Genomic DNA, 26177 nt, shown 5'->3' on the forward strand with positions numbered 1-26177 from the left:
CCTTTCCAAATGAAATCAAGTTAGAGAAAGTATCCTAGAGGCAGACTCAGAATCAAGCTTTCATTTGTTCACACAATTACTAGTTTGCTATCTACATACTTGAGGACACAGCCACTAAGTATGTGATCTGTAAACTGACAGGACTATCAAGGTAGCCTCTAAAATTTAAACTGAAATTAAGTAAAAGAACAAGGGAATAGCAAATATTACCATCTTGGATTCTGACTTCTGGGAACCCCTTCCTGGGATGCTCCTGTCGTTTTGTAATCTTCTTTCTTTTTCCTGTTTTAGTTCTAACTCAAGCTGGTTCCTGAGGTAAGTTGGAAAGGAAAAGGATGAAAAATTGGAATTCTATACAGACATATTCTCTAAAGAATACCAATCCCTTGTCTTAAAGTGCAGTAATTAAGAATGGTTAAGGGCTTGCTGTTGGAGAGACAGGTTTTTAAATGATAATGTTGCCACTTCTAAGCTTAACTGTGTGAATCTGGACACATTTAACCTCTCTAATCTCTACTTTTTTTTGAGATGGAGTCTTGTTCTGTCGCCCAGGCTGGAGTGCAGTGGCATGATCTCAGGTCACCATAACCTCCATTTCCTAGGTTCAAGCAATCCTCCTGCCTCAGCCTCCCGAGTAGCTGGGATTACCGGCATCCACCACCATGTCTGGCAAATTTTTGTATTTTTAGTAGAGATGGGGTGTCACCATCTTGGCCAGGCTGGCCTGGAACTCCTGACCTCAGGAGGTGATACACCTGCCTCGGCCTCCCAAAGTGCTGGGATTACAGGCATGAACCACTGCGCCCAGCCTTAAGCTCTACTTTAATCTGAAAGTGGAGGCAATAATATCACTAATAGGGTTGATATGAAGATATTAGGAGAGTTTGCACGTGAAGTGCCTAAAGTATCTGGCACACAGTAAGAATTCAGGAAATATTACATATTATTATTAGTGTTATTTTGGCTAATAATTACTATTTATCAGGGATCTTGGGCTCTAATTTCCTAATTTTTTGATCACAAAGCATGTTGATCGGATTTGGGGAATGTTGAAGTATGTGAAGCTTTCTGAATTCCACTTCCAGAGAAAGGACATTGCAAAGACAGAGCAAACCTGGCTGGAAGTCATGAGACCCTTTTTCTTGCTGTCTACCCTAAGAATTACCCATGACCACCCTGTCAGCTCAAGCTGCCCCCTCTTCACCGCTGCCTGGTGAGCTCCTCGACTTCCAGCTGCAGACTGTTGATCTTGTCTCCAAAGTCCTGTTTGAAGAGCCGGTTGTCCAACTCAGCAGACTGGCGGCTTCGCTCAGCCTGGCGCAATCTGGATGTGAGCCACATGAACTTGTGATAAAAAACAAAAGCCATGGTGGGGAGGAAGACCAAGTTCACAACACAAAATAAAATAACCCAAGGAAGAATGCACAGAGAGACAGAGAGAGGAAAAAAACTTTGCAGGACACAGGCGAAGAAATTATGGGGGGGAAAGATGGAGAAGAAACAAATTCTAAAGAAAAGCAAGATGAAGGTGAACCAGGCAGAGGAAAAGCTGATTTTCCATTTTTTTTTTATTCTAGTACTACAGTTTACAGCCATTAGATGATAAACAATAAAACATCACTTTTTAGAAAATCCATATCCAAAGCCAACCTCAAGTACACAGTAATTTAAGTTAAATCCACTTTTTTTTTAAAAATTTCCTAATAGGTTTGGTACTTAATTTTTCTGTTTTACACACATAACTGGAACTTGTAAACAGGCAACTACCTTCTTATATGTGGAATTATAGTTTTTTCTTGTCCTTTCCCCCAAACCACATATATTAAATCATGGGACATTATATATCAACCCTCACCTAGGCTTTGGGTTATTCTATAAGGAAAAGCCTTTGTCAGAGTTTGGCTGTCTCCTTCCTTTCCCATTCCCACAAAAGATGTGTGACTAAATGGACAAAGAACTCAGCACTGGGCCTGTTTAAGACTCTGACCATATTCTCCAGAAGATTCTGATGGATGTTTTCTTCTAAATATCTTATAACTTTGCACCTATTGCATGTTTTAGAAGGTAAAGCACTTGGGGCTTTATATAATAGAATTTAAAAGCATGCTATGTGTAGGTTTTAGAAAGTTGAATTTTGGTATTTGATCACTCCTTCCAAATGCTCATAGAAAAGGCAACCCATCACCACAAAAGGTTGATGAAGAGAAGAATACAGTAGGAGCTTTGTTTATATAGGTGCAAATTATAAGAATTAAAATAAGTTCAAGAGCACAGGATCTTCCACTTCCATGAAGTTGGTCTAAACATATGTTCTTTGACTTAATTTTGGTTCAAGTCCAATCTGTGCAGGGACCTACATAAACACACAGGAATCTATCTTACACTCTTAATTCTGGTTTTGCCAAGAAAAAGATAAAGAATTTTAAGAGCTGGAAGCGAAGGGGTTATCTGTGTCCCCACCTAAGCAGCTGAAATGCTGCAAAGCATACCAGAATGAAAAAAAAGAGAGAGAAAAAAAAAAAAACAAGTATTTTTGTCAGGACCTTTTGAAGGAATGAAGGCTTACATAAAGCCCGTCTCTTCACATCAAAAATCATCTTAAAAAATCAGACTGTTTATAGGATTATTTACAATGTTAAAGCCTAGAAAGGGTTAGTCTGTGGTCACTTAGAAACAGAAGCCCTGCTAATATTGCTTGTGGCTATCTACTGGGAATCTGTATTTTTGTACTAAATAATAATAAAGAATATAAGTTTATCATTTACTTCCTATTCTGAAATGTTTTTCTAATAATTCAATTATTAGCTTCCCAGAACCTTTAGCAAATCCCCATCTGAACAAAAAGTAACAGAAACTCTTAAGTAAATGTTTCCAGGTAAGAAATGACAGGCCAGGTAGACTATCATCATTCATGTCTATACCCTGTCCTTTTTACTCCAATATAAGAAAAGCAGGACATGAAAAATGGGTACTGCATCATTTTTTGTAATAGGAAAGGAGTGTTTTTATTAGAATTGTTCTCTCTGAACTGCCTAAGTAGGAAGCGGAATTGCAGGAAAATGGCAGAGGTAGAAGATGACAAACATGAGGAGGGTTTCCCCAAGCGTCCACATTATTATGTTATCATAGGTTACCTAATTACTAACTTTATCTCTATGTATTTTAAAGAAAGATAAGGATGCTGTTTTTCTTTTCTTTTTTTCTTCAAAAGTCACTAAGGCAAAAAAAGTTGCAAGCAATCTTGGTTACTGAGAATAGAAGCGTAGTGAAATACTAAGTACTATCCTTGGCTTGGGGATTAAACCTATGTAACAAAAGTGAAAAGGGGTCATGGTCTAAGAGACACAGAACTATTTTAGAAGAGTCCAAGTTCACATGGTAGTTACCTCTAGTTCATCACACTGCAATGGCAGAACAGGCTTGCAGATACAGACATGAACAATGCACCGAGAATCTGATATTATCAAGGATTGGGCTGTAAAGGCATCATTAATATATGTACAGAGCTTCAATTCCCTAGGCTTTTTTAAAAAAAAGTGGTATTTTTATTTATTGGTCAACTCAGAAATAATTTCTCAAAGTTTATTCAGCTTTTAATTAGGAACTTATACCAATTTTTCGAACCCTGGGGAAAAAACAATAAGAAAAAAACCCAATCTATATTTCCAACTGGTTTTTTAAAAGTCCAACAAATTCAAAGTCAACTTTTTGGTGACATTTTATGTAGAATCAGAGCTTAAATGTAGTAACTTTCAGATTTCTTCCTTTTACAATTAAGTTGTGATATCAGACTTGCGACATGACCAACTTAAAAATGCCTAATGATGTTTTGGGATCAGTTTATTTGCTGCACTATTTAAGGTCTTTGCCTGTTTCACCAAATCCTTTTCACTAAATAAAATAAAAATGACAATGAAGTGAAAGGGGAATGAGAAAATGGATAAACAGGAAACACAAAAATAGCAAGAGAATAAGTCAGCTTAATATTCAAAGAGATAAGTCATTATTCTCTTTCTGTTTGCTTTAAATTCCAAGTCAAAACATCATTGAAAAGAAATTTGATACATTTCATTTCAAAAGCACAATTTATGAACAGTAAAATCATTTTGTTAAATCATAAACATATAACTGTTTATGAGCAAGTACTTAACCATCTTTCCTAGGTAGACTGATACATTTTTATTTGGCTATATAAGAGGTTTCAGGCTTATTTATAAATTTGCCATTAAGTTTTGAGTTAACATTAATATGCCCTGCTGTTCAGGACCCTTACTGGTTAAGAATCATCTGAATATAAGAAGTCATCCATTAATCCATTCATTCATATTATCTACTGAATGAATGCTTGCGTATTCAAGGCACTGGGACAGATCTAATGAGGGAACTTAAAAGATTCGTTAACTAATCTCAGGGAGCTTACACTCGCATTGGAGGAGACATACATAAAGGGTTAAAAGGTAGACAGTGAGAAGTGCCATAAGCAGTATAGATAGATAGGAATATGAAGCTATGGGAGTTCCCAGAAAGGCAGATCATTTCTAGCTGCAAAGAGGTATCAGAGGAAACTCTGGGGAGGTGGCTTTTGAGCCTAAACTTAAAAATGTATCTGAAGAATAAGGGAGTGGGAAGAATTAGGACATTTCTAATTAGTGGAACTATTGGGAAAGAAATGAATGGGAAAAATGGGAAGTACATCCAGGGACCAGCAGTTTAGTTTTGCTCAAGTGCAAGAAGGGTGACAAGCAGGTGTTAAGGGTAGAAACATCAAATGACCTTGGGTACCACGTCACATTCAATCTTGAAGACTCCGCCATTTCTCTTGGCTGCTGAGTTGCCAGAGAGAAAATGGTGGTTTCACATAAACAGAGAAAGAGAGTAGCATAGGAATAAGATGTGCTTTGGGTAGACTGAATTGTAGATACTGGTGGTAGATAGCTGCCCAAAGGATGAAAACTCAAGACTGGTCTCCAGATGAAGGTAAGAGCTGGGGAAACACACTGGAGGTGACAGCAGAAGCTACAGAACTACCCAGGAGAAAGAAAAGGGAGATAAGAGAAAAGGGTTAAAGAAGGGAGAGAAAGATCCAGAATAGATCCTTGGAGGACACCTATCTCTCAGTGCCTCTATATCCCCTAGCATCCAAGTATTCAAAGACTTTAGTGATGAACAATAAAATCACAGAATTACATACATATATTTAAGAGTCCTTTCATGTTTTTCAGTATCCTTCCTCTAACACATGACTCTGACATGGGTTAAGAGTTCTGATGTTCAAAACAGTCACGAAAGGCTGACCTTTCCTTTTCTTTTTCTAAAGGCTAGTCAAGTGATTGACATTTCCTAAAAACATTTCAGTCATACCTTAGAAAACACACATAACATTCAATTGGCTTTTTTTCTACCGGAATGTCTGATGCTAATTTGGAAGAATTTCATGTATTTTCTATTTGCCGAATGTACAGCACATTCTCTTCACGTCAGCACTGACAATCCAAAGTGTTTCATTAAAGAAACAGGACTTTTACCTTTGTTCAAGTTGTTTAATGGTAGCAGCCATCTGATTAGTCTTCTCTTCCAAGCGACTGTTTAGTTCACTTTTCTGTTTTACTCCTAAGTCTGAACTCTGTTATGGAAAATAATGATAAACAACCTGTATAACATAAATCCTAAAATACAACCACACATGCCTTTTGAATCTAATGGTAAGTGGGAAAACAGAAATGTTCATATATTTCGATATCAGTTAATACTCAAATGGAAAAAAAAGCAATTTATCTAAAGTTAGTACTGTTACATGCAGCGTTATCACAGTAATAGTTCATCAATGTATCACATTACAGTGTAAAAGCTAATAGAATATATAACTTAGCTGGCATGGTAGACTGCAGAGTAGAAATTAACCTACAGGATAAAAAAGACCCTCACCCTCTGCTATAATGTGAAAAGTGGCCATGGTTTTCTAGAATAGCAATACAGGATCCCATGGTGGTCTGATTCTGGAAGTAGTTTATTGGCAGCTAGCATCAAAATGAGATGTGATTCTTTCCTCTCATAATTAAAGTGTGATTCTGGAGGATAAGATGGGAGAGGGGAGCCCCAGGATTTTAGAGAGCCAGTGAGTCTATTCCTCATATTTCCCCTACCTGCAGCTTAAAGGCAAGCTCATGCTTGAGAGCTCTGAGGTCATCCAGCTGCTGCCGAAGAGATACCAGGGCATCCTGCTTCTCACAGACATCCTTCTCCAGCATCTTCATAGCCAATTCCATCTCCTGCCTCATGCTGATCTGCATCTCCAGTTCTTTCTCAACATCCTGCCCCCAAAGGTAAGTAAATTGCTTATACTCTGTTTCTTCAACTAAGTATAAACCATAATATTTCACAGCAAAAAGTATACCAAAACTCTCAGGTCTGAATATTCTGGCAAAATAGCTTAAGCTACCATTTATTTTCAGAAACATTAACAATAATTAATAATTAACAATAATAATTAGGATATACAATAACATTTGCCCAATAATGTACAAATCTGAAAAACCTGCTAAGCCAAAGACAGTGCTATTTAATATGTCTAAAATATACACATATTTGAGACACTTCATTAGACATTAAGACAACTGATGGTCATATCTTATTATAGAAATATAAACACAGGGTTACAGTAGTCAGCACAAAATGAAGCAGTTGCAGTCCTCCTAAATGTGAATGTTGTTGATATATTCAAGAGCCCAGGGAACCCAGAGGACCATCTGGGTCCCTGGGGTAACATCGCAATTACTGAGGATGACTAGTATGGTTAAGAGGCTAACAGAATTTATTTATTTATTTATTTATTTATTTATTTATTTTTTGAGACGGAGTCTTGCTCTTTCACCCAGGCTGGAGTGCAGTGGCGCGATCTCGGCTCACTGCAGGCTCCGCCCCCGGGGGTTCACGCCATTCGCCTGCCTCAGCCTCCTGCGTGGCTGGGACTACGGGTGCCTGCCACCTCGCCCGGCTAATTTTTTGTATTTTTAGTAGAGACGGGGTTTCACCGTGTTAGCCAGGATGGTCTCGATCTCCTGATCTCGTGATCCGCCCGCCTCGGCCTCCCAAAGTGCTGGGATTACAGGCATGAGCCACCGCACCCGGCCGAAATTTTTTTTTTTTTGAGACGGAGGCTTGCTCTGTCGCCCAGGCTGGAGTGCAGTGGCTCAGTCTTGGCTCACTGCAACCTCCGTCTCCTGGGTTCAAGCGATTCTTCTGCCTCAGCCTCCTGAGTAGCTGGGACTACAGATGCGCGCCACCATGCTCGGCTAATTTTTTGTATTTTTAGTAGAGATGGGGTTTCACCATGTTGACCAGACTGGTGTTGAATTCCTGACCTCGTGATCCGCCCACCTCAGCCTCCCAAAGTGCTGGGATTACAGGCGTGAGCCACCGAGCTCGACTGCTAACAGAATTTTTAGTTCACTTAACATGAAACCTCTTTTTGTTTCAACCATTATTACTGCAACATTATTTGGGTGATCAAAGATATAAAGACCTGAGGATCTTCTGCATCTGCCTTGTGCCTGGGCTCACCTAGGACCTTGCCTACTTTCTTAGTTTCTTTCCTTCTTAACAAACATTTGTCTTACTGTGATAAAAGGATATGAAAAATTTTAAGATTTTTATTATGTGCCACTTCACTGAGATTCTCATTTTACTTGATTAGCATTATAGAAAACAAATCATACCCCTTCTTAAAATGCTGACATATATTATTTCTGCAACCTTTCTTATGAAAAGTATTATATTTTGAGATCTCATTCACAAACACATAGAAGGCAAATGCTAACTATTTTAAGGATGTTAAAATAATATCGCTTTGTTTTCAACAAATCTGAAATTCTGGCCGGGCGTGCTGGCTCACACCTGTAGTCCCAGCATTTTGGGAGTCTGAGGCAGACGGATCACAGTCACAAGGTCAGGAGTTTGAGACCAGCCTGGCCAACGTGGTGAAACCCCGTCTCTACTAAAATACAGAAATTAGCTGGGTGTGGTGGCAGGTGCCTGTAATCTCAGCTATTCAGGAGGCTGAGGCAGGAGAATCTCTTGAACCTGGGAGGTGGAGGTTGCAGTGAGCTGAGACTGCACCACTGCACCCCAGCCTGGGTGACAGAGCAAGACTCCATCTCAAAAAAAAAAAATAAATAAATAAATAAATCTAAAATTATGTTATATACTGTCAATTTGTTATATATATATATATATATATATATATATATATATATATATATATATATATATATATTTTGAGACACAGTCTCACTCTGTCACCCAGGCTGGAGTGCAGTGCGATCTTGGCTCACTGCAGCCTTAACTTCCTTGGGCTCAGGTGATCTCCCTCCTCAGCTTCCCAAGTAGCTGGGAATACAGGCATGTACCATCAAGCATGGTTAATTTTGTAATTTTTGTAGAGATAGGGTCTCCCTACGTTGCCCAGGCTGGGCTCAAACTCCTGAGCTCAAGCGATCCTTCCAAAGTGCTGGGATTACAGGTGTGAGCCATGGTGCTTGGCCTGTAATAATTTTTTAGTACAGGTTAAGTCACTCCTTATTTTCAGGCTTCTCCTTATTCTTAAAGACATTCTGGGGAGGTCCTTGTGTTTGTTATACTATTTAGACTCCAGGAAGAGTTAGTATGTGAATACCAGGCGTTATTGGCCGGGCGCGGTGGCTCACGCTTGTAATCCCAGCACTTTGGGAGGCCGAGGCGGGCGGATCACGAGGTCAGGAGATCGAGACCACGGTGAAACCCCGTCTCTACTAAAAATAGAAAAAATTAGCCGGGCGTGGTGGCGGGCGCCTGTAGTCCCAGCTACTCGGAGAGGCTGAGGCAGGAGAATGGCGTGAACCCGGGAGGCGGGGCTTGCAGTGAGCCGAGATCGTGCCACTGCATCCAGCCTGGGCGACAGAGCGAGACTCCGTCTCAAAAAAAAAAAAAAAAAAAAAGAATACCAGGCGTTATTAATATAATAACACTAGCACCTGGATAAAATCCAGTACAGGAATAGTATTCCTTATTATAAATTCTTTTTAAAAAAAGTATGATTGACACATAGTAATTTATGGTGTAGAACATGATGTTTCGATAATATAAAAATTGTGTAATGACCAAATCAGAGAAATGAACGTATCTATCATCTTAAACATTTATCATTTCTTTGTGATGAGAACATTCAAAAGCCTCTTTTCTTTCCAGCATAAAGAAAAGACAAATATTTAAGGTGATGGGTATACCAAGAACACTGAATTTAGTCTTTACAAATTACATGAGTACATTAAATTATCATATGAACCCTGGAACTATGTACATCTATTATGCATCAATTAAAAAAAAGAAAAAAAAAACAACAAACCTTTCTTCTAGCTATTTTAAAATGTGTATTATTGTTAACTCTAGTCACCCTACACTATGCAACAGAGGACCAGAACTTATTCCTCCTATCTAACTATAGTTTTGTACCTGTTGACCAATCTCTTACCATCCCCTGCCTCCTCTCCCTCTGGTAACCACCACCTTACTCTCTACTGTTATGAGAACAACGTTTTAGATTCCATGTATAAGTGTTATCATATGGCATTTATCTTTCTGTGTTTGGCGTACTACACTTCACATAATGTCCTCCAGGTTCACCCATGTTGCCACAAATGACAGGATTTCATTCTATTTTATCGCTGAATAGCATCCCATTGTGTATATGTACCATGTTTTCTTTATCCATTCACGTGTTGATGAACACTTAGGTTGATTCCATATCTTGGCTACTGTGAATAGTGCTACAATAAATATATGAGTACAGATTCTCTTTGACATACTGATTTCATTTCCTTTGGATACATCCCCAGTAGTGGGATTGCTGGATCATACGCTAGACTGATTTTTAATTAATTTATTTTTTATTTTTTGAGACGGAGTCTGGCTCTGTCGCCCAGGATGGAGTGCAGTGATACAATCTTGGCTCACTGCAGCCTCCGCCTCCCAGGTTCAAGCAATTCTCCTGGTCAGCCTCCCAAGTAGCTGGGATTACAGGTGCATGCCACCATGCCCGGCTGATTTTTTTTTTTGTACTTTTAGTGGAGATGGGGTTTCACCATGCTGGTCATGCTGGTCTCGAACTCCTGACCTTACGTGATCCATCCGCCTCAGCCTCCCAAAGTGCTGGGATTACGGGTATGAGCCACTGTGCCTGGCCCGATTTTCAATTTTTTAAGACAACCTTCATACTGTTTTCCACAGTGGCTATACAAATTTATATTTTCACCAGCAGTGTGTAAAGGTTCTCTTTCTCTACATCCTTGTCAACACTTATCTTTCAATTTTTTGATAGTTGCCATTCTGATTAGAGTGAGATGATATACTCTCTATCTATATATTATATTTATATGTATTTTTTTAATTTCTAAAAAAATCTTAAGACTAATACTGGATGATAAATTTTCCATTTATATCTAAGACCAATAATAAATCAGAAATAACAGCTAAAAATAAAATAGAGTAATCCTACATTAATGATTCTTTGTAAAGAAAAGAGGAGCCACCACCTCCAAGAATCTTTGCAGGGATGAGGACTTAGGTAGGAGTGAGACTGCATAGTTTAAAAAAGTAGGTTCTGTATACTTAATATTCTTGTAATACAAACTATAAAAGCAAAAAAAATAAAGATTAACAAAATCTTATTGTTGAGAATACTCAGAAAAAGATTGAGAAAGTATGATAAGGAATGTGGGTTAAAAAGAGATAAACCATTTTATAGGATCTAGAATTTTTCAGAACACTACTGATATTCCTAATCTTGGTCTGTATGATAAAACCTCTAAGTGGGCAGTTACCTTTTAATATATTCCTGAACTATTAGAAATTAAGCAAAGTTTACCAATCGTAATTGTGTCTCTTCTTTTAAATGCTTTCTTGCTTCACTTAGTGCTTGCCCTTCTGCAGTTCTGTCTTGCTTGGGACCCTTGAAAAGATAAACAACATTGTACCTATTTAAGGATTTAATCTATACAGAATTAGTAGACACTAACACTGCTACTTAGCAAGAAAAAAAGATCATACTGAATCAGGTATCATAATGAACAAACACAACAAAGAAATTGAAGAAGTCTAGTATATTTTTAAAGGTTAAGCTGAATTGGGGCTTCCTGACACTTTATTTAAAATCCTAAAATAGGTTACCAAACCAGATGGTAGAAGTTTTAAAAATCAGCCTCTAAAAATAACATAGCATTCATTTCAAAATATGAGTTAGGTTATAGGTTTTTTTTTTCTTTTTTGAGATGCAGTCTCACTCTGTCGCCCAGGCTGGACTGCAGTGGCTCAATCTCTGCTCACTGCAACCTCCACCTCCTGGGTTCAAGTGATTCTCCTGTCTCAACTTCCCGAGTAGCTGGGATTATAGGCGTGCACCACCACGCCCGGCTAATTTTTGTATTTTTAGTAGAGACCAGGTTTCACCATGTTGGCCAGGCTGGTCTCGAACTCCCGACCTCAAGTGATCTGCCCTCCTGGGCTTCCCAAAGTGCTGGTATTACAGGCGTGAGCCACTGCACCCAGCCCAGGGGCTATAGGTTTAAATGTTAATACATTCAATCTCCAGAGAATTCACAACTGGTATCTTCAACTATCCAGCAAGATCACAGATAAAAACAAGCAGGTCATAACAAAATTATTCTGAGCAGTCATGAAGTCCATGCATTAAAGTCAATCACTTTACTCATGGAAAACTGCTTTTGTCCCCTTGCAGAGCCTAGTAACTCTTTAAAAACAATTTTAATAACTATGGATTTGAATTCCTAGGGACAGTAGATTAGAAGCATGAAGATAAAAGAAAGTAGAGATCATCCTAGAGATAACAACACTAAGCATCAGTAAAAAGTAAGAGATGCTAGTGAATGCATAAAAGATAGGGAAAAAAACTATCCACAGAAATCGGGGAATACTTAAGTGTAGGTGTCAGAAGCTCTACCAATTTCCATAGCCTCCTAAAGTGGCACTATTATAATTTAGTAGGGAATTGTCAATGTTGGTAATTATGATCCTCAGTCATCATGAAGGGCTAAATATATTAAATTATGTCCTTAATTAAGAAGGCTTGGGATTGTACAAAACATAAAGGTTTACAAAAGTCTAATTAGACATGTATAAAAAGTTTGCTGCTTTAAGGAATTAAGTTACCTAGAAAATACGTTTATATGGTAGCTCTTTCCCAGTGATACATAAATAAGGTGTCACTTCTTATAAAACAGTAACATGGTATAAAAGTAATAGTATATTTAACATAACAAATTGTTAAATACTGTATGAATCATTAGTACATAAAAACAAGAAACTGAATTAGACTGTTTCTTGAAGTCTCTAAACAGATGTAGGTGGCTGTGAAGCCAAGAAGCATCTTGTAGGAAAAGGCGCATAACCCTCCCACAACATTCATCACACAATTATGCATGAGGTCTAAATAAAAAGTGTGCTTGATACAGGCCAGCTGCTTAAAATAGTCCTTTAGAGACTCCCCTTTACCACTAACAAGTTGATATGCTCTCAATGAATATTTTATAAATCCAGTAAGATTAACCTTCCGATTGGATTCCAGTATGTAGGAACTTTCCTCTTTAACTCGTTCCATTTCTTCTTGTAAGGTAATGATCCTGTTGTTTGCAACTGCAAGCTGTGGATAAAATTTTAAAAATAATCTTTTATCTTTTTAAAATTAACATACTATAAGATAATTCACGATCTGCTAGGATGTAATTCTCAGGCTTGGATATTCTTAGAAAGCAAGCAAGCTATAACCCAATAAAAATGTTCTTATAAGAACTCAAGAGAAATATTTTTCTTTCTTTATTTTTCTGAGACAGGGCCTCACTCTGTTGCCCAGCCTGGAGTGCAGTGGCACAATCTCGGGTCGCTGTAACCTCTGCCTCCTGGGTTCAAGGGATTCTCATACCTTATTAGCTTCCCAAGTAGCGGGGACTACGGGCATGCACCACCATGCCCAACTAATTTTTGTATTTTTAGTAAAGACAAGGTTTCACCATGTTGGCCAGGCTGGTGTTGAACTTCTGGCTTCAAGAGATCTGCCCACCTCGGCCTCCCAAAGTGCTGTATAGGCATGCGCCACTGTGCCTGGTCAAGAAATATTTTTAGAGCAGTCTAAATAAAAATAAAAAATATCTCCTTGGCCAGGTGCAGTGGCTGACGCCTGTAATCCCAGCACTTTAGGAGGCCGAGGCGAGCGGATCACGACATCAGGAGATCGAGACCATCCTGGCCAACATGGTGAAACCCCAACTCTACTAAAAATACAAAAATTAGCTGGGCGTGGTGGCACATGCCTGTAATCCCAGCTACTCGGGAGGCTGAGGCAGGAGAATCGCTTGAACCAGGGAGTCAGAGGTTGCAGTGAGCCAAGATCACGCCACTGCACTCCAGCCTGGTGACAGGGTGAAACTCTGTCTCAAAAAAAAAAAAAAAGAAATAAAATATCTCCTTACTGCTACATTTATATGAAAAGTTTTAACTTAAGATTATCTCAAGGGTGTTCTTATAGATGTACACATATTTAGTAAGAAAAAATTATTTATTAAGAATGTCTATTTCTAAAATGTTTAATGGAATCCATGTGACAAACACTCTATAAGATCTTTTATAGATGATTTCCTAAAAGATTAAAGACACGAACTCCAAAGTTCTCATGCTAAAAGATCCCATTAAGCATTGAGGAGGTTTTTCATTTCAACACCTAAAAAGATCAGGTAATGTTATTAGCAGTAAACTGCTATGGGGAAACATTTATATCTCTTTCTTAGAAGGAAAAAGTAAGGTGGAAACACTTTCCTTCTCTGCATCTACTAAACTCCTGGAGAATGTGAAGGTGCCTGCATGAGGCCGGGAGGAATAACCAAGCAGGCTCCTCTCAGCCAGGCTAGTCTCCTTCTCAATTATTATCTCCTCACTAGCAGTAGGTGCAGGCTCTGCTCAGTTCCTGTCCTAACATGGTAAGCACAGAGAAGCTCATGCTTTCTGGGGGCAGGCCTGGAAGCCCAATTCTTTCTCAGATCCTGTGGCCTAAAAATGTGCATGAAACCAATTCTGGGCAAGTAGGTTTCCTCTCTAGATCCAAGTATGGCCTCAGGCAGGTCATTCCAAAATCTTGATTTAAGAGAAACTATTGGGAAACCTGATTATGGCTGCAAATCACAGGAGGCTTTACAATTCAGCTTTACCAATAATGAAGTAGACATTTATTTATCTATTTATTTATTTATTTGAGACAGGGTCTCCCTCTGTTGCCCAGGTTGGAGTGTGGTGGCACAATCTTGGCTACTGCAGCCTTGGTCTCCCAGGCTCAAACAATCCTCCCTCCTCAGTATGCCGAGTAGCTGGGACTACAGTGTGCATCACAACACCTGGCTAATTTTTTTGGTGTAGAGATGGGGTCTCAGTATGTTTCCCAAGCTAATCTTGAACTCTTGGCCTCAAATGATCCTCCTGCCTTGGCTTCCAAAGGGCTGGGATTACAGGTGTGAGTCACTGTGCCCGGCCTGAAGTGGATATTTATATGCTCATCTGCTTAATTCTTCTTAATTTGTCATTCAGATTCAAAACCCAGGAGGGGAAAAAAGGTCTGCTATCTTTTTTACTGTCCCCCTCCCCCCCTTTTTTTTTTGAGATGGGGTTTCGCCATGTTGCCCAAGCTGGTCTTGGAATCCTGGCCTCAAGCGATTCACCCACCTTGACGTCCCAAAGTGCTGGGATTACAGGTGTGAGCCACCATGCCTGGCCTTAGTGGCTTCCTTAAACCCAAAATGGAAATGAGAAAAGGCAGAACTAATGAGCCTCATCTGCTCTCTTACAGCATATTTTCTTTAAGAAAATAAGTGTTATTGGTAAAATAAACAAGTAAATGAATAAATATTGTTAGTATTAATATGACTCTAAGGAAGACAAGTCTTATGACTGAGGGAATAAAATTAACAACTATATTTATTGAGTGCTTATGATGTGTTAGGTACTGTTCTAAGCCCTAATCATGTATTAAATCATTTCATTCACACAGCAATCTCATAAAATGTTATTATTGCTATTTCCATGTTACAGATAAATAAATCAAGGAATAGAAGCTTAAGTAATTGGCCCAGGATTAGAAGACTAGCAAGTGGCTAAGTACGGTGGCTCATGCCTGTAATCCCAGCACTCTGAGAGGCCGAGGTGGGTGGGTCACCTGAGGTCAGGAGCTCAAGACCAGCCTGGCCAACCTGGTGAAACCCTGTTTCTACAAAAATATAAAAATTAGCCAGCTGTGGTGGTACATGCCTGTGGTACCAGCTACTCGGGAAGCTGAGGCAGGAGAACTGCTTGAACCAGGAGGTGGAGGTTAAAGTGAGCCGAGATGGCGCCACTGCACTTCAACCTGGGCGACATAACAATACTCTGTCTCAAAACAAACAAAAACAAAACAAAACAAAATAAAAAACCAAAAAACTAGCAAGTGCCAGAGCCACGACATGAACCCAAGTAGCCTAACTTTAGAGATCATGCTTAATTTCTATGCTGTACTGCTTCAACATAGTATTAGCAGAATAACAGTAAAAAATCTGTGCTGAACATTCCAAAAGCCTATGTGATAAGATTCTAAGGACCATAAGCATAAATCAAAGTTTTAAGATATATAAAATTTAAAAATTTTCATCCAAAAGTGAAGGCCAGAGCTGAGTAATAAAAAAGGTATTTTAAAACTATAATAATGAAAATGTTCATTCTAAAGAAAAACTGATTAAAAGCATCTTCCTGACTAGTGCTTTAACTTGATTTTATCTCAAAAAAAAAAAAAAAAGAAAGAAAGAAAGAAATAAAGAAGGTGGGCCAGGCGCAGTGGCTATGCCTATAATTCTAGCACTTTGGAAGGCTGAGGCAGGCGGGTCACTTGAGCTCAGCAGTTCAGGACCAGCCTGGGCAATATGGCAAGACCCTCCTCTCTACTAAAAATAGCCAGGTGTGGTGGTGCGTGCCTGTGATCCCAGCTACTTGGGAGGCTGAGGGTGGGAGATCACTTGAGCCCGGGGGCGGGGGTTGCAGTGAGCCATTGTGCCACTGCACTCCAGCCTGGACAACAGAATGAGACCCTATCTCAGAAAAAAAAAAAAAGAAAGAAAGAAAAAGAAATAAAGAAGGTAAACTCTTTGCCATCTGGACAATGTTATTTAGTATTTTTCATAAAACCATCTAATGCTATTTAAAGAAAAAATATCTGTAGCTAAGGCTTTGGCAAGTTAAGGAAAAAAATCTTTTTATTAGAAGTAAAACATGAGGTTTTTTTCTGTTCTTATTTTAGGGACTTTTCTAAGAATTTTCATATTCTTATCTGATCTTCAGAGTTGTGAGGCCAAAAAGGAAGTGTACTGTAAACACTCCCATTTTCCAGTGACGGAACTGAGCCTCTTGGAAGTCAAGTGACTGACTTACTCAGGAGCACATGAGTTACATAAGCATGATTTGTAGGCAGGGATTACTGATCTTCTGACTAGTACTCTTCACCTTATCTATGTAACTGTCCCAGGAAGAAAACAAGGACATAGGCGGCGGGGAGTTTGCCAATCTGGAACATAAATCAATGCCTGGCACATATAAATATTTGTCTAGCTCTAACACATAAACAGTGTGTGAAATGTTCACTGAATGAATAAATGATTAATATGCTATATGCTAAACATTTAATCTAGGCTAGCCCAGACAAAACATGCGCACAAAAGAAACCAAGATACTCTATCAACCAGGCAACATGCCACTACACAGTCTAATTGGGTAAATGAGATCCCTGCAATAAGCCAACTGGGCCATTCTAGTCAGAATAAGGAGTTATGGACCGGGCATGGTGGCTCACGCCTGTAATCCCAGCACTTTGGGAGGCTGAGGCGGGTGGATCACCTGAGGTCGGGAGTTCAACACCAGCCTGACTAGCATGGAGAAACCCCGTCTCTACTAAAAAAATACAAAATTAGCCGGGGTGGTGGTGTATGCCTGTAATCTCAGCTACTCGGGAGGCTGAGGCAAGAGAATCACTTGAACTTGGTAGATGGAGGTTGCGGTAAGCCAAGATCACACCACTGTACTCCAGCCTGGGCAACAAGAGTGAAACTCTGTCTCAAAAAAAAAAGAATAAGGAGTTATGTACTACAGTCAATATTATTTGAAAAGTCAAGTTCTTTCCAAGTTTAAATAAATAAAAATTATTGGTTCTACTAATGCACATTAAATTCTATAAGTCAATCAAAGAATTTCCAAAACTTACCTCTTCTGTCAGTTTAGTGTTGGATTTTTCTAATGCATCTACTTTTGCCTGAAGGTTGTTTACAGTAGCACTATAAAGAGAAGAAAAAAACATGTCACTTTTGAAAAACAGACAATACCCTGTACCTTCCTTTTTAAACCCTTCACACTTATTCTTCAATTCATTGTCTAATGTTCACAATTTTTAATTTTATTTTATTGTATTATTATTATTATTATTAGATGGTGTCTCGTGTCGCCGAGACTGGAGTGCAGTGGTGCGATTCTCGGCTCACTGCAACCTCTATATCCTGGGTTCAAGTGATTCTCTTGCCTCAGTCTCCCAAGTAGCTGGAGACTATAGGCATGCACCACCAAATCCAGCTAATTATTGTATTTTTTGGTGGAGATGGGGTTGCACCATGTTGCCCAGGCAGGTCTCAAACTGTTGACCTCAAGTGACCCACCTGCCTCAGCCTCTGAGAGTGCTGGGATTACAGGCATGAGCCACGGTGCCAGGCCTTAATGCTCACAAATCTTGACCTCTAAGCTTACAAAAGGTGGTGTCAGCTTTAACTGCTATATCTTTGGCATTTGAGTTTTAATTCAATAAGTATTTATTCAATGAAATAAAAGAGTTCATTCCCTACAGAATAAACTTTAAGGTTTATCTATATATGATAATAAGTCTATATGAATTAAATGCTTACATGAACCAAACCCTCTTCTAAATTATGTTATTTGCGTTATTGCATTTATTCCTTTCAACAGCCCTTTATGTTAGGTATTCTCATTTACAGATAAAGCAGCTAAGGCATAGAAAGAGTAAATAATAGTGCCATTGTTTATATTTCATTGTTAACTGTAACCATCTTTGCTTGGCTAACATCTCCATAGTTCATTAAAGTCATTATATTAGTTCTTGGTCCCCAGAGAAAATGTACTTACATTGTTTTGAATTTGCTGGGTGGAACCAAGACTACTTAAAATTTTACTGATAGTAGTATAATCATAAGTTTTAGTTAAATTAAAAATGTCTATTTTTCATAAGAGAACTACAAACAAGATAATAATTAATGAATATATTAATTATTCTTCAAAATTATTCAGTAGTCTTAACATAACAAGAACATCAAAGTACTTGAGAATACCAATAGCTTTTGGATAGCTCTTCTCAGGAGAGAGGAAACTGTTTTATGTTATGGAAAATCCTGAAAATACAGTAGTCCCCTCTTATCTATAGTTTTGTTTTCTGTGGTTTCAGTTACCTGCACTCAACTGTGGTTCAAAAATAGGTAAGAATAGTACAGTAAGATACTATTCTCCCTCTGGGACTTCCTTGGGCAAAGCTGGGCATGTATTTTTTTCTTACATGTAAATGAGGATTTTGATAGACTCATGTATAAATGTATTTGTTTAAGTCCCAGATAAGATATCCAAATCTGATTTGGGCTCTCTATGACACAAACAATAGAGGGAAGTATGAGTATGTTTAAAAAACACACATAAATAAGGATTATCCAGTAAGGATTTTTACTTCTCCTAAGATAAAAAAATAAACTGTGAACATATATACAACACTGAATTGTCATAAGGACAGTGGCCCTTAGAAAATCTTTTGGAAATAATGATTTCTCAATGCACAAAATCTTGAAACTGGTATTTCCAATGCTTTCTTTCTCGTTCCTTCTCTTTAATTTTTGTTTTGTTTTGTTTTGAGACGGAGTCTCGCTCGGTTGCCCATGCTGGAGTGCAGTGGCGTGATCTCAGCTTACTGCAAGCTCCGCCTCCCGGGTTCACACCATTCTCCTGACTCAGCCTCCAGAGTAGCTGGGACTACAGGCGCCTGCTACCACGCCTGGCTAATTTTTTTTGTATTTTTAGTAGAGACGGGGTTTCACCGTGTTAGCCAGGATGATCTCAATATCCTGACCTGGTGATCCACCTGCCTCGGCCTCCCAAAGTACTGGGATTACAGGCATGAGCCACTGTGCCCAGCCTCTTTAATTTTTAATTAAACTTTAATGTTTTATTCACTGTGCTCAGACATAGAATAGCCATAGTCATTTAAGGACAATAAGAAATATAAATACAGAAAACTGAAGGGGGAAAAAACCCTGAGAAAACTAGGAAGAAGTTCAATGAAAAGGAAATAAAAGGATGTGTTGAATTTTGAGGGAGACACTACATTCGTATTACTTTTATTATAGTCTGTTGTTAAAACTGTTTTATTTTATTATTGTTGCTAATCTCCTACCTTGCCTAATTTATAAATTAAACTTTATCATAGGTACATATGTATAGGAAAAAACATAGCATATATAGGGTTTGGTACTATCTGTGGTTTCAGATATCCTTGGGGGTCTTAGAATGTATCCCCTCCACATAAGGGGGAACTACTGTACTTTGTGAATACTTGGTGAATTAACTGTAATAATGGCAAATAAATTCAATTTACATATTAAATTAATGCTATGAGAAATGCAGGGAAACAAAGCATGTATCTTTTTTTTTTTTTTTTTTTTAAATACAGGGTCTCGCTCTGTAACCCAGGCTGGGATGTAATGGCAAGACCAGGGTTCACTGCAGCCTCAGCTTCCCAGGCTCAAGTGAACCTCCTCCCGCCTCAGCCCCACAAGTAGCTGGGACTACAGGGGCACGCCCGGCTAGTTTTGAGTTTTTTAAGAGAGACAAGGTCTTGCTATGTTACCCTAGCTCATCTTGAACTCCTGAGCTCAAGCAATCCTCCCGCCTTGGCCTCCCAAAGTGTTGGAACTACAGACTTTGGGCCAGCACACCTGGATGATATGATTAATTTAAAGGTACTAATGTAATAAGTGGTTTACCCAAGATCAGTTCTGAAATATGCAGCTATCTCTACTAAATTGAAAAAGCTACCAATTTCAACTGTATATATCACATATTTTAAAATTCTTAAGTGAATGTATTTATGTATTTATCTATTTAATCACTAGAGTTATAATTACATACATAATATTATATACTATGTTATTATATATATATAACATTATATACTGCCTTTCACTAAAGGTCACCAAAACTGTTAAATGCCATTTATTTATCTAGTGCCTAACTCAGTGCCTGGCAAGCAGGAATTCTACATATATTTGTTGAACATTGTCTGAATTTATCCTCACTGTGCATCATCTTACTCTTCCCTTCTCCTTCAACAATTCCCCAGTAAAGTAATATATTTATTCATTATTTACTTCAAATGTCTGTTCAGTTCTTCTACATAGTTCTTCTGGTCCAGAATTGCAGTAATCTGACCATCTCTGGGGGAAGGGGAAGAAAATAGAAATAAAATAAATAACATAAGAAATACCAAGATCCCAACCCCACCCCACCCTATCTTTTCATAAAACATGAGAAAAAAATCGTGGCACAGATATACTGAACCATAAGACAGATTTGATGTAAAACCCTCTTGACATATCAACAAGAAAGAGTCAGGAGTTTAAAAATGACAAAACCCCACACTAATAAAGCTCTTGTTATAGCTTACAAACCTCAGTATTAATAATTTAGGTCAAAGGTATGATGTTGCAATCTATTAGACACATTTAAAGGATAAAAATTTTCTTGTTAATAGGTTTTTCAGCTTCACTAGTAGTATTTATGGTAACAATTTTCCAATTGTCATAGGACAATTAAGCTCACTCTGATGTATATATATATATATATATATATATATATATATATATATATATATTTTTTTTTTTTTTTTTTTTGAGACGGAATCCCGCTTTGTCACCCAGGCCGGAGTGTAATGGTATGATTTCGGCTCACTGCAACCTCCGCCTCCTGGGTTCAAGCAATTCTCCTGCCTCAGCCTCCCAAGCAGCTGGGATTACAGGCACCTGCCATAATGCCTGGCTAATTTTTTTTTTTTTTTTTTGTATTATTGTAGAGATGGGGTTTCACCATGTTGGCCAGGCTGGTCTCAAACTCCTGACCTCAGGTGATCTGCCTGCCTCGGCCTCCCAAAGTGCTGGGATTATAAGCATGAGCCACCACGCCCAGCCCAAATGTTTATTATTACATGAAAAATCAAACTGTGGATAAAGAAGGTTCGCGTCTACAACCAACTAATCTATAGTAGACAAAAGATAAACAGCCAGATTTTTCAGCTGAAAGATAAAATTAAGGTCCCAAATCTATACAATTACTAAAAGAACAGTGAGATAATCTTAGCTCAATGTCAAAAATTAAAAATCAGACTAATTATGCTTTCAATGGCTAAATTTATAAAGAGAATAGATGTGCTTCTGATCGCTAATTACTAAGTACCATAATGAATATTTTAAAAGTGTTTAACATAATTTTAGATTTACAAGAAGAGTATAAAGGCAGCACAGAGTTCCCATGTACCTTCACTCAGTTTCCCCTAATGTCAATATTTTACATAACCTCAATGGTGCATATTTCATATTGCCAATTTTAAGCAAACTGAGAATGCGACTCATCTGGTCAAAATGACCATGTTTTTAAACCCTACTATAAGACATGGAGAATTGGAATCCTTTAGAAAATTTGTATTTTCTTTGCCCCTGAACCACATAGCAGGAAAATCATTAAACAAACAAACACACAAAAAATCCTTTTAGGGTTTAGTGGTAGGCGTAATAGTCAGATATTTCTGGCAAGACTTTATTAAAGCTATATGATCAGAAATTCTTTCAGCACATCTGTTAAAACAGTATTGTTGTAAACTTTAAATACTACCAAAGGAAAAAAAATACTACATCAGGAGTAAAGAAATCTAATTTTCTTTGTACATACCCTTCTGTTCCTTTACTGCTGTTCCCGTCCTTGAGATACATTGAAAAATCTATAACTCCAACCTACAGAGAGAATTTTCAGGTTTTAATATAAAATTTGATATTCTTTACAAGGCATAACACAATGTCTCCTTCTAGGCACTCAAAACAGTAATACAGTCATGATACTTACTAGAAATTTACGATTAAAAATTTACTATTTTACTTTCAGTTTAATCAAGAATTAACAAGGGTTGGAAGTAAAGAACCAAGATTATGTCAATAAGACTAGAAAACCAGATCACAACTAACACAGTCAACAGAATACTTAATATAAATAAGGTCTAAAGTTTCTTTCTCTTTTGCTTATTTCGGGTATTCTGCTACTGAATCCCTGTTCATTTTTAGAAATAACTTTTTAAAAATTAGCACATTTCCCCTGTAGAAGTTTCAGAAAATACAGCTAAACAAAAGGGGAAGTAATATTAAACATTCATAATTCCAACCACCGAAGATGACCATTGCTAACATTTTGGTGTCTATTCCTCCAAACTTTCATTGATGTACACGTCTTCATTTTTCAAGATTGCCATTTTATTATTTAGCTTATTTCTTTTTAAAAATCCACACCAAAGGCTGGGTGCGGTGGCTCACGCCTGTAATCCCAGCACTTTGGGAGGCCGAAGCAGGTGGATCACCTGAGGTCAGGAGTTCGAGACCAGACTGACCAACACGGAGAAACCCTGTCTCTACTAAAAATACAAAAATTAGCTGGGAGTGGTGGCACATGCCTATAATCCCAGCTAATTGGGAGGCTGAGGCAGGAGAATCGCTTGAACGCAGGAGGTGGAGGTTGTGGTGAGCCAGGATCTCGCCATTGCACTCCAGCCTGGGCAACAAGAGCAAAACTCCGTCTCAAAAAAAAATAAAAATAAAAAAATAAAAAAAAATCCACACCAAAAAATCTTACTTCCCTTCCTATTTTACCAGAATAAAACACAACAGAAGTTTGTCATAGTATTTCATACAGAAAGGGTGAGAAGTAATTAAAGTGAAAACATTATTTATTGGGCAATTAATGTGTACTAGGCCCTGTTCTAACTGCATTACATCAAGAAATCTGAAACAACAAGAAACTAAGTAATTATAAAATATATTCAGCTAGAAAATGAGGAAGCCAGAATCCAAACCTAGGCTGTTAGCTTCAGAACCTTTACTCTTAACTACCATGCTTTAATGACCTTTAGTACAGTTCGCTCTCAATCTCAGCAAGTCCTAGAACCCAAGGACGCAGAGGGCTGACTGTAAGGGGCTTGAGCATTGTGAGTGTTGGTATTCATGAAGGTGCTGGAAACAATCTCCTTTGGACACTGAAGGACAACTGTACAGTTGATTCTTGAACAACACGACTTTGAACTGTGTGAGTCCACTTATACACTATATATATACAATATAAAATATATATTTATATTATATTATTTTTGAGACAAAGTCTCACTCTGTCATCCAGGCAGAAAAAAAGGTTTTCCTCCATCTCTGCCACTCCTGAGACAGCAAGACAAACCCCCTCCTCTTCCTCCTCCTCCTCATCAACCTGGTTAGTGTGAAGACCTTTATGATGATCTGGTTCCTTTATGATAATCCATTCATTTAAATGAATAGTAAATATATTTTCTCATCTTTATAATTTTCTTATAATATTTTCTTTTCTCTAGCTTACTTTATTGTAAGAATACAGCATATGAAATATACAATAGGCCAGGCGCCATGGCTCATGCCTGTAATCCCAGCACTTTGGGAGGCCGAGGCAGGAAGATCACTTGAGCTCAGGAGTTCAAGACCAGCTTGGGCAACATAGCGAAACTCTGTCTTTACAAAACAAAAAAAATTAGCTGGGTGTGGTGGCATGCTCCTATAGTCCCAGCTACTCTGAAGGCTGAAGTGGGAGGATCAATTAGGCCAGGGAGGCACAGGTTGCACTGAGCTGAGTTCACTCCACTGCACTCCAGCCTGGATGACAGTGAGACTTTGTCTCAAAAATAAAATAAAATAAATATAAATATATATAACATACAAAATATGTGTTAATTGACAAGTATGTGTTAATTGACTAGTAAGTAACTAGTTTATGTTACTAGTAAGGCCTCTGATTAATCGTATGCTATTAGTACTTACGTTTTTAGGGAATGAAAAGTTTTATGTGAATTTTCCACTATGTGGGATGTTTCTACCATGTGGTGCCTTACTCTGTTATTCAAGAGTCAACTGCATATATTTTAGTATACACCCACACGCACACACACACACACCTCATTTTATTGCACTTTGCTTCACAGATATTGCATTTTTTACAAATTGAAGGTTTGTGGCGACCCTGCGTCAAGCAAGTATATTAGTGCCATTTTTCCAACAGCAGGTACTTGCTTCATGTCTCGGTTTCACATTTTGGTAACTATCACAGTACTTCAAACTTTTTCATTATTATTACATCTGTTATGATAATCTGTAATCAGTGATCTTTGATGTTACTATCAAAATTATTTTGGGGCTCCGTGAACTACGCCCATATAAGATGGCAAGCAATCCATAAATGTGTGTGTTCTGACTGCTCTACTTACTGGCCGTTCCCCCACCTCTCTTCCTTCTCCTTGGCCTCCCTATTCCCTAAGACACAACAATACTGAAATTAGGCCAATTAATAACCCTGCAATGGCCACTAAGTGTTCAAGTGAAAGGAAGAATTGCACATTTCTTATTTTAAATCAAAAGCCAGAAAAAATTAAGCTCAGTGAAGAAGGCATGTCGAAAGCCAAGACAGGCCGAAAGGTAGGCTTTTTGGGCCAAACAGCCAGGTTGTGAGAGCAAAGGAAAGTTCTTGAAGGGAATTAAGTGCTACTCCAATGAACACATGAATGACAAGAAAGCAAAACAGCCCTACTGCTGACAGGAATAAAGTCTGGGTGGTCTGTATAGAAGATCAAACCAGCCACAATATTCCCTTAAGCCAACACCTAATTCAGAGCAAGGCCCTAATGCTCTTGAATTCTATGGAGATTGAGAGGTAAAAAAGCCGCAGAGGAAAAGCCTGAAGTTAGCAGCGACTGGTTTACGACGTTTAAGGAAAGTGTCTCCATAACATAAAAGTACAAGTTGAAGCAGCAAGCATTGATGTAAATAATAGAAGCTGTAGCAAGTTATCCAGAAGATCTAATTAAGATAATTGATGTAGGTGGATACACGCAACAACAGATTTTCACTGTAGTCAAAACAGGCTTCTATTAGACAATGCCATCTAGGACTTTCATAGCTATAGATGAGAAGTCAATGCCTGGCTTCAAAGCTGCAAAGGACAGACTGACTCTCTCGTTAGAGGCTAATGCAGCTGGTGACTCTAAGTTGAAGCCAGTGCTCATTTACCATTCTGAAAATCCTAGGGCCCTTAAGAATGATGCTAAATCTACTCTGCCTATGCTCTGTAAATGGAATAGTGGGCTGGGCGTGGTGGCTCACGCCTGTAATCCCAGCACTTTGGGGAGCCAAGGCAGGCAGATCACTTGAGGCCAGGAGTTTGAGATCAGCCTGGGCAATATGGCAAGACCCCGTCTCTACTATAAATAAAAAAATTAGCTAGGTGTGGTGGTGCATGCCTGTAGTCCCAGCTACTCAGGAGGATGAGGTATGAGGATTGCTTGGGTCCAGGAGGTGGAGGTTGCAGTGAGCTGAGATGGCGCCACTGCATTCCAGCCTGGGAGACACATTAAGACTCCATCTCAAAAAAAAACCAAAAAACAAAAACAAAAAAAAACAAAAATAAAGGGTACAGCAAAGACAGCACATCTGTTTACAGCATGGTTTACTAGAGTATTACATAAACTTAGTTGATAAAGCAGCAGCAAGATTTCAGAGGACTGACTCCAATTTTGAAAGAACTTCTACTGTGGGTAAAATGCTGTCAAACAGCATGGTATGCTACAGAGAAATCTTTTGTAAAGGAAGCCAATTAATGTGCTAAACTTCATTGTTGTCTTATTTTAAGAAATTGCCACAGCCACCTCAACTTTCAGCAACCACCAAGATCAGTCAGCAGCCCTTAACACTGAGGGAAGA

The 26177-nt window shown here is 38.4% G+C and overlaps 1 protein-coding gene across 15 annotated transcripts in view; it reads right to left on the reverse strand.

Moving 5' to 3' along the window:
• The window catches only part of RUFY3 (RUN and FYVE domain containing 3), a 102014-nt gene that overhangs the window by 13350 nt on the left and 62487 nt on the right, over positions 1–26177 (reverse strand). For 11 of the 15 annotated variants that reach the window (XR_010113863.1, XR_008660774.2, XM_055297389.2 and 8 more), the window contains 9 exons: positions 22093–22154; positions 20520–20585; positions 17312–17381; positions 12596–12688; positions 10898–10981; positions 6144–6311; positions 5526–5623; positions 1205–1324; positions 211–310 (listed from right to left, as the gene is read on the reverse strand). Coding sequence is in view for 12 of the 15 variants with exons in the window: in XM_055297389.2 (XP_055153364.1) it covers positions 211–310; positions 1205–1324; positions 5526–5623; positions 6144–6311; positions 10898–10981; positions 12596–12688; positions 17312–17381; positions 20520–20585; positions 22093–22154 (861 nt within the window). In the remaining 3 variants the exon portion in view is untranslated. Of the gene's footprint in view, positions 1–210; positions 311–1204; positions 1345–1550; positions 3892–5525; positions 5624–6143; positions 6312–10897; positions 10982–12595; positions 12689–17311; positions 17382–20519; positions 20586–22092; positions 22155–26177 lie in introns of those variants that run through there. The other 4 variants (XM_055297394.2, XM_055297395.2, XM_055297396.2 and 1 more) reach the window with 2 other exon arrangements.

Source organism: Symphalangus syndactylus, chromosome 10, assembly GCF_028878055.3.
Source record: "Symphalangus syndactylus isolate Jambi chromosome 10, NHGRI_mSymSyn1-v2.1_pri, whole genome shotgun sequence".
Lineage (NCBI taxonomy): Eukaryota > Metazoa > Chordata > Mammalia > Primates > Hylobatidae > Symphalangus > Symphalangus syndactylus.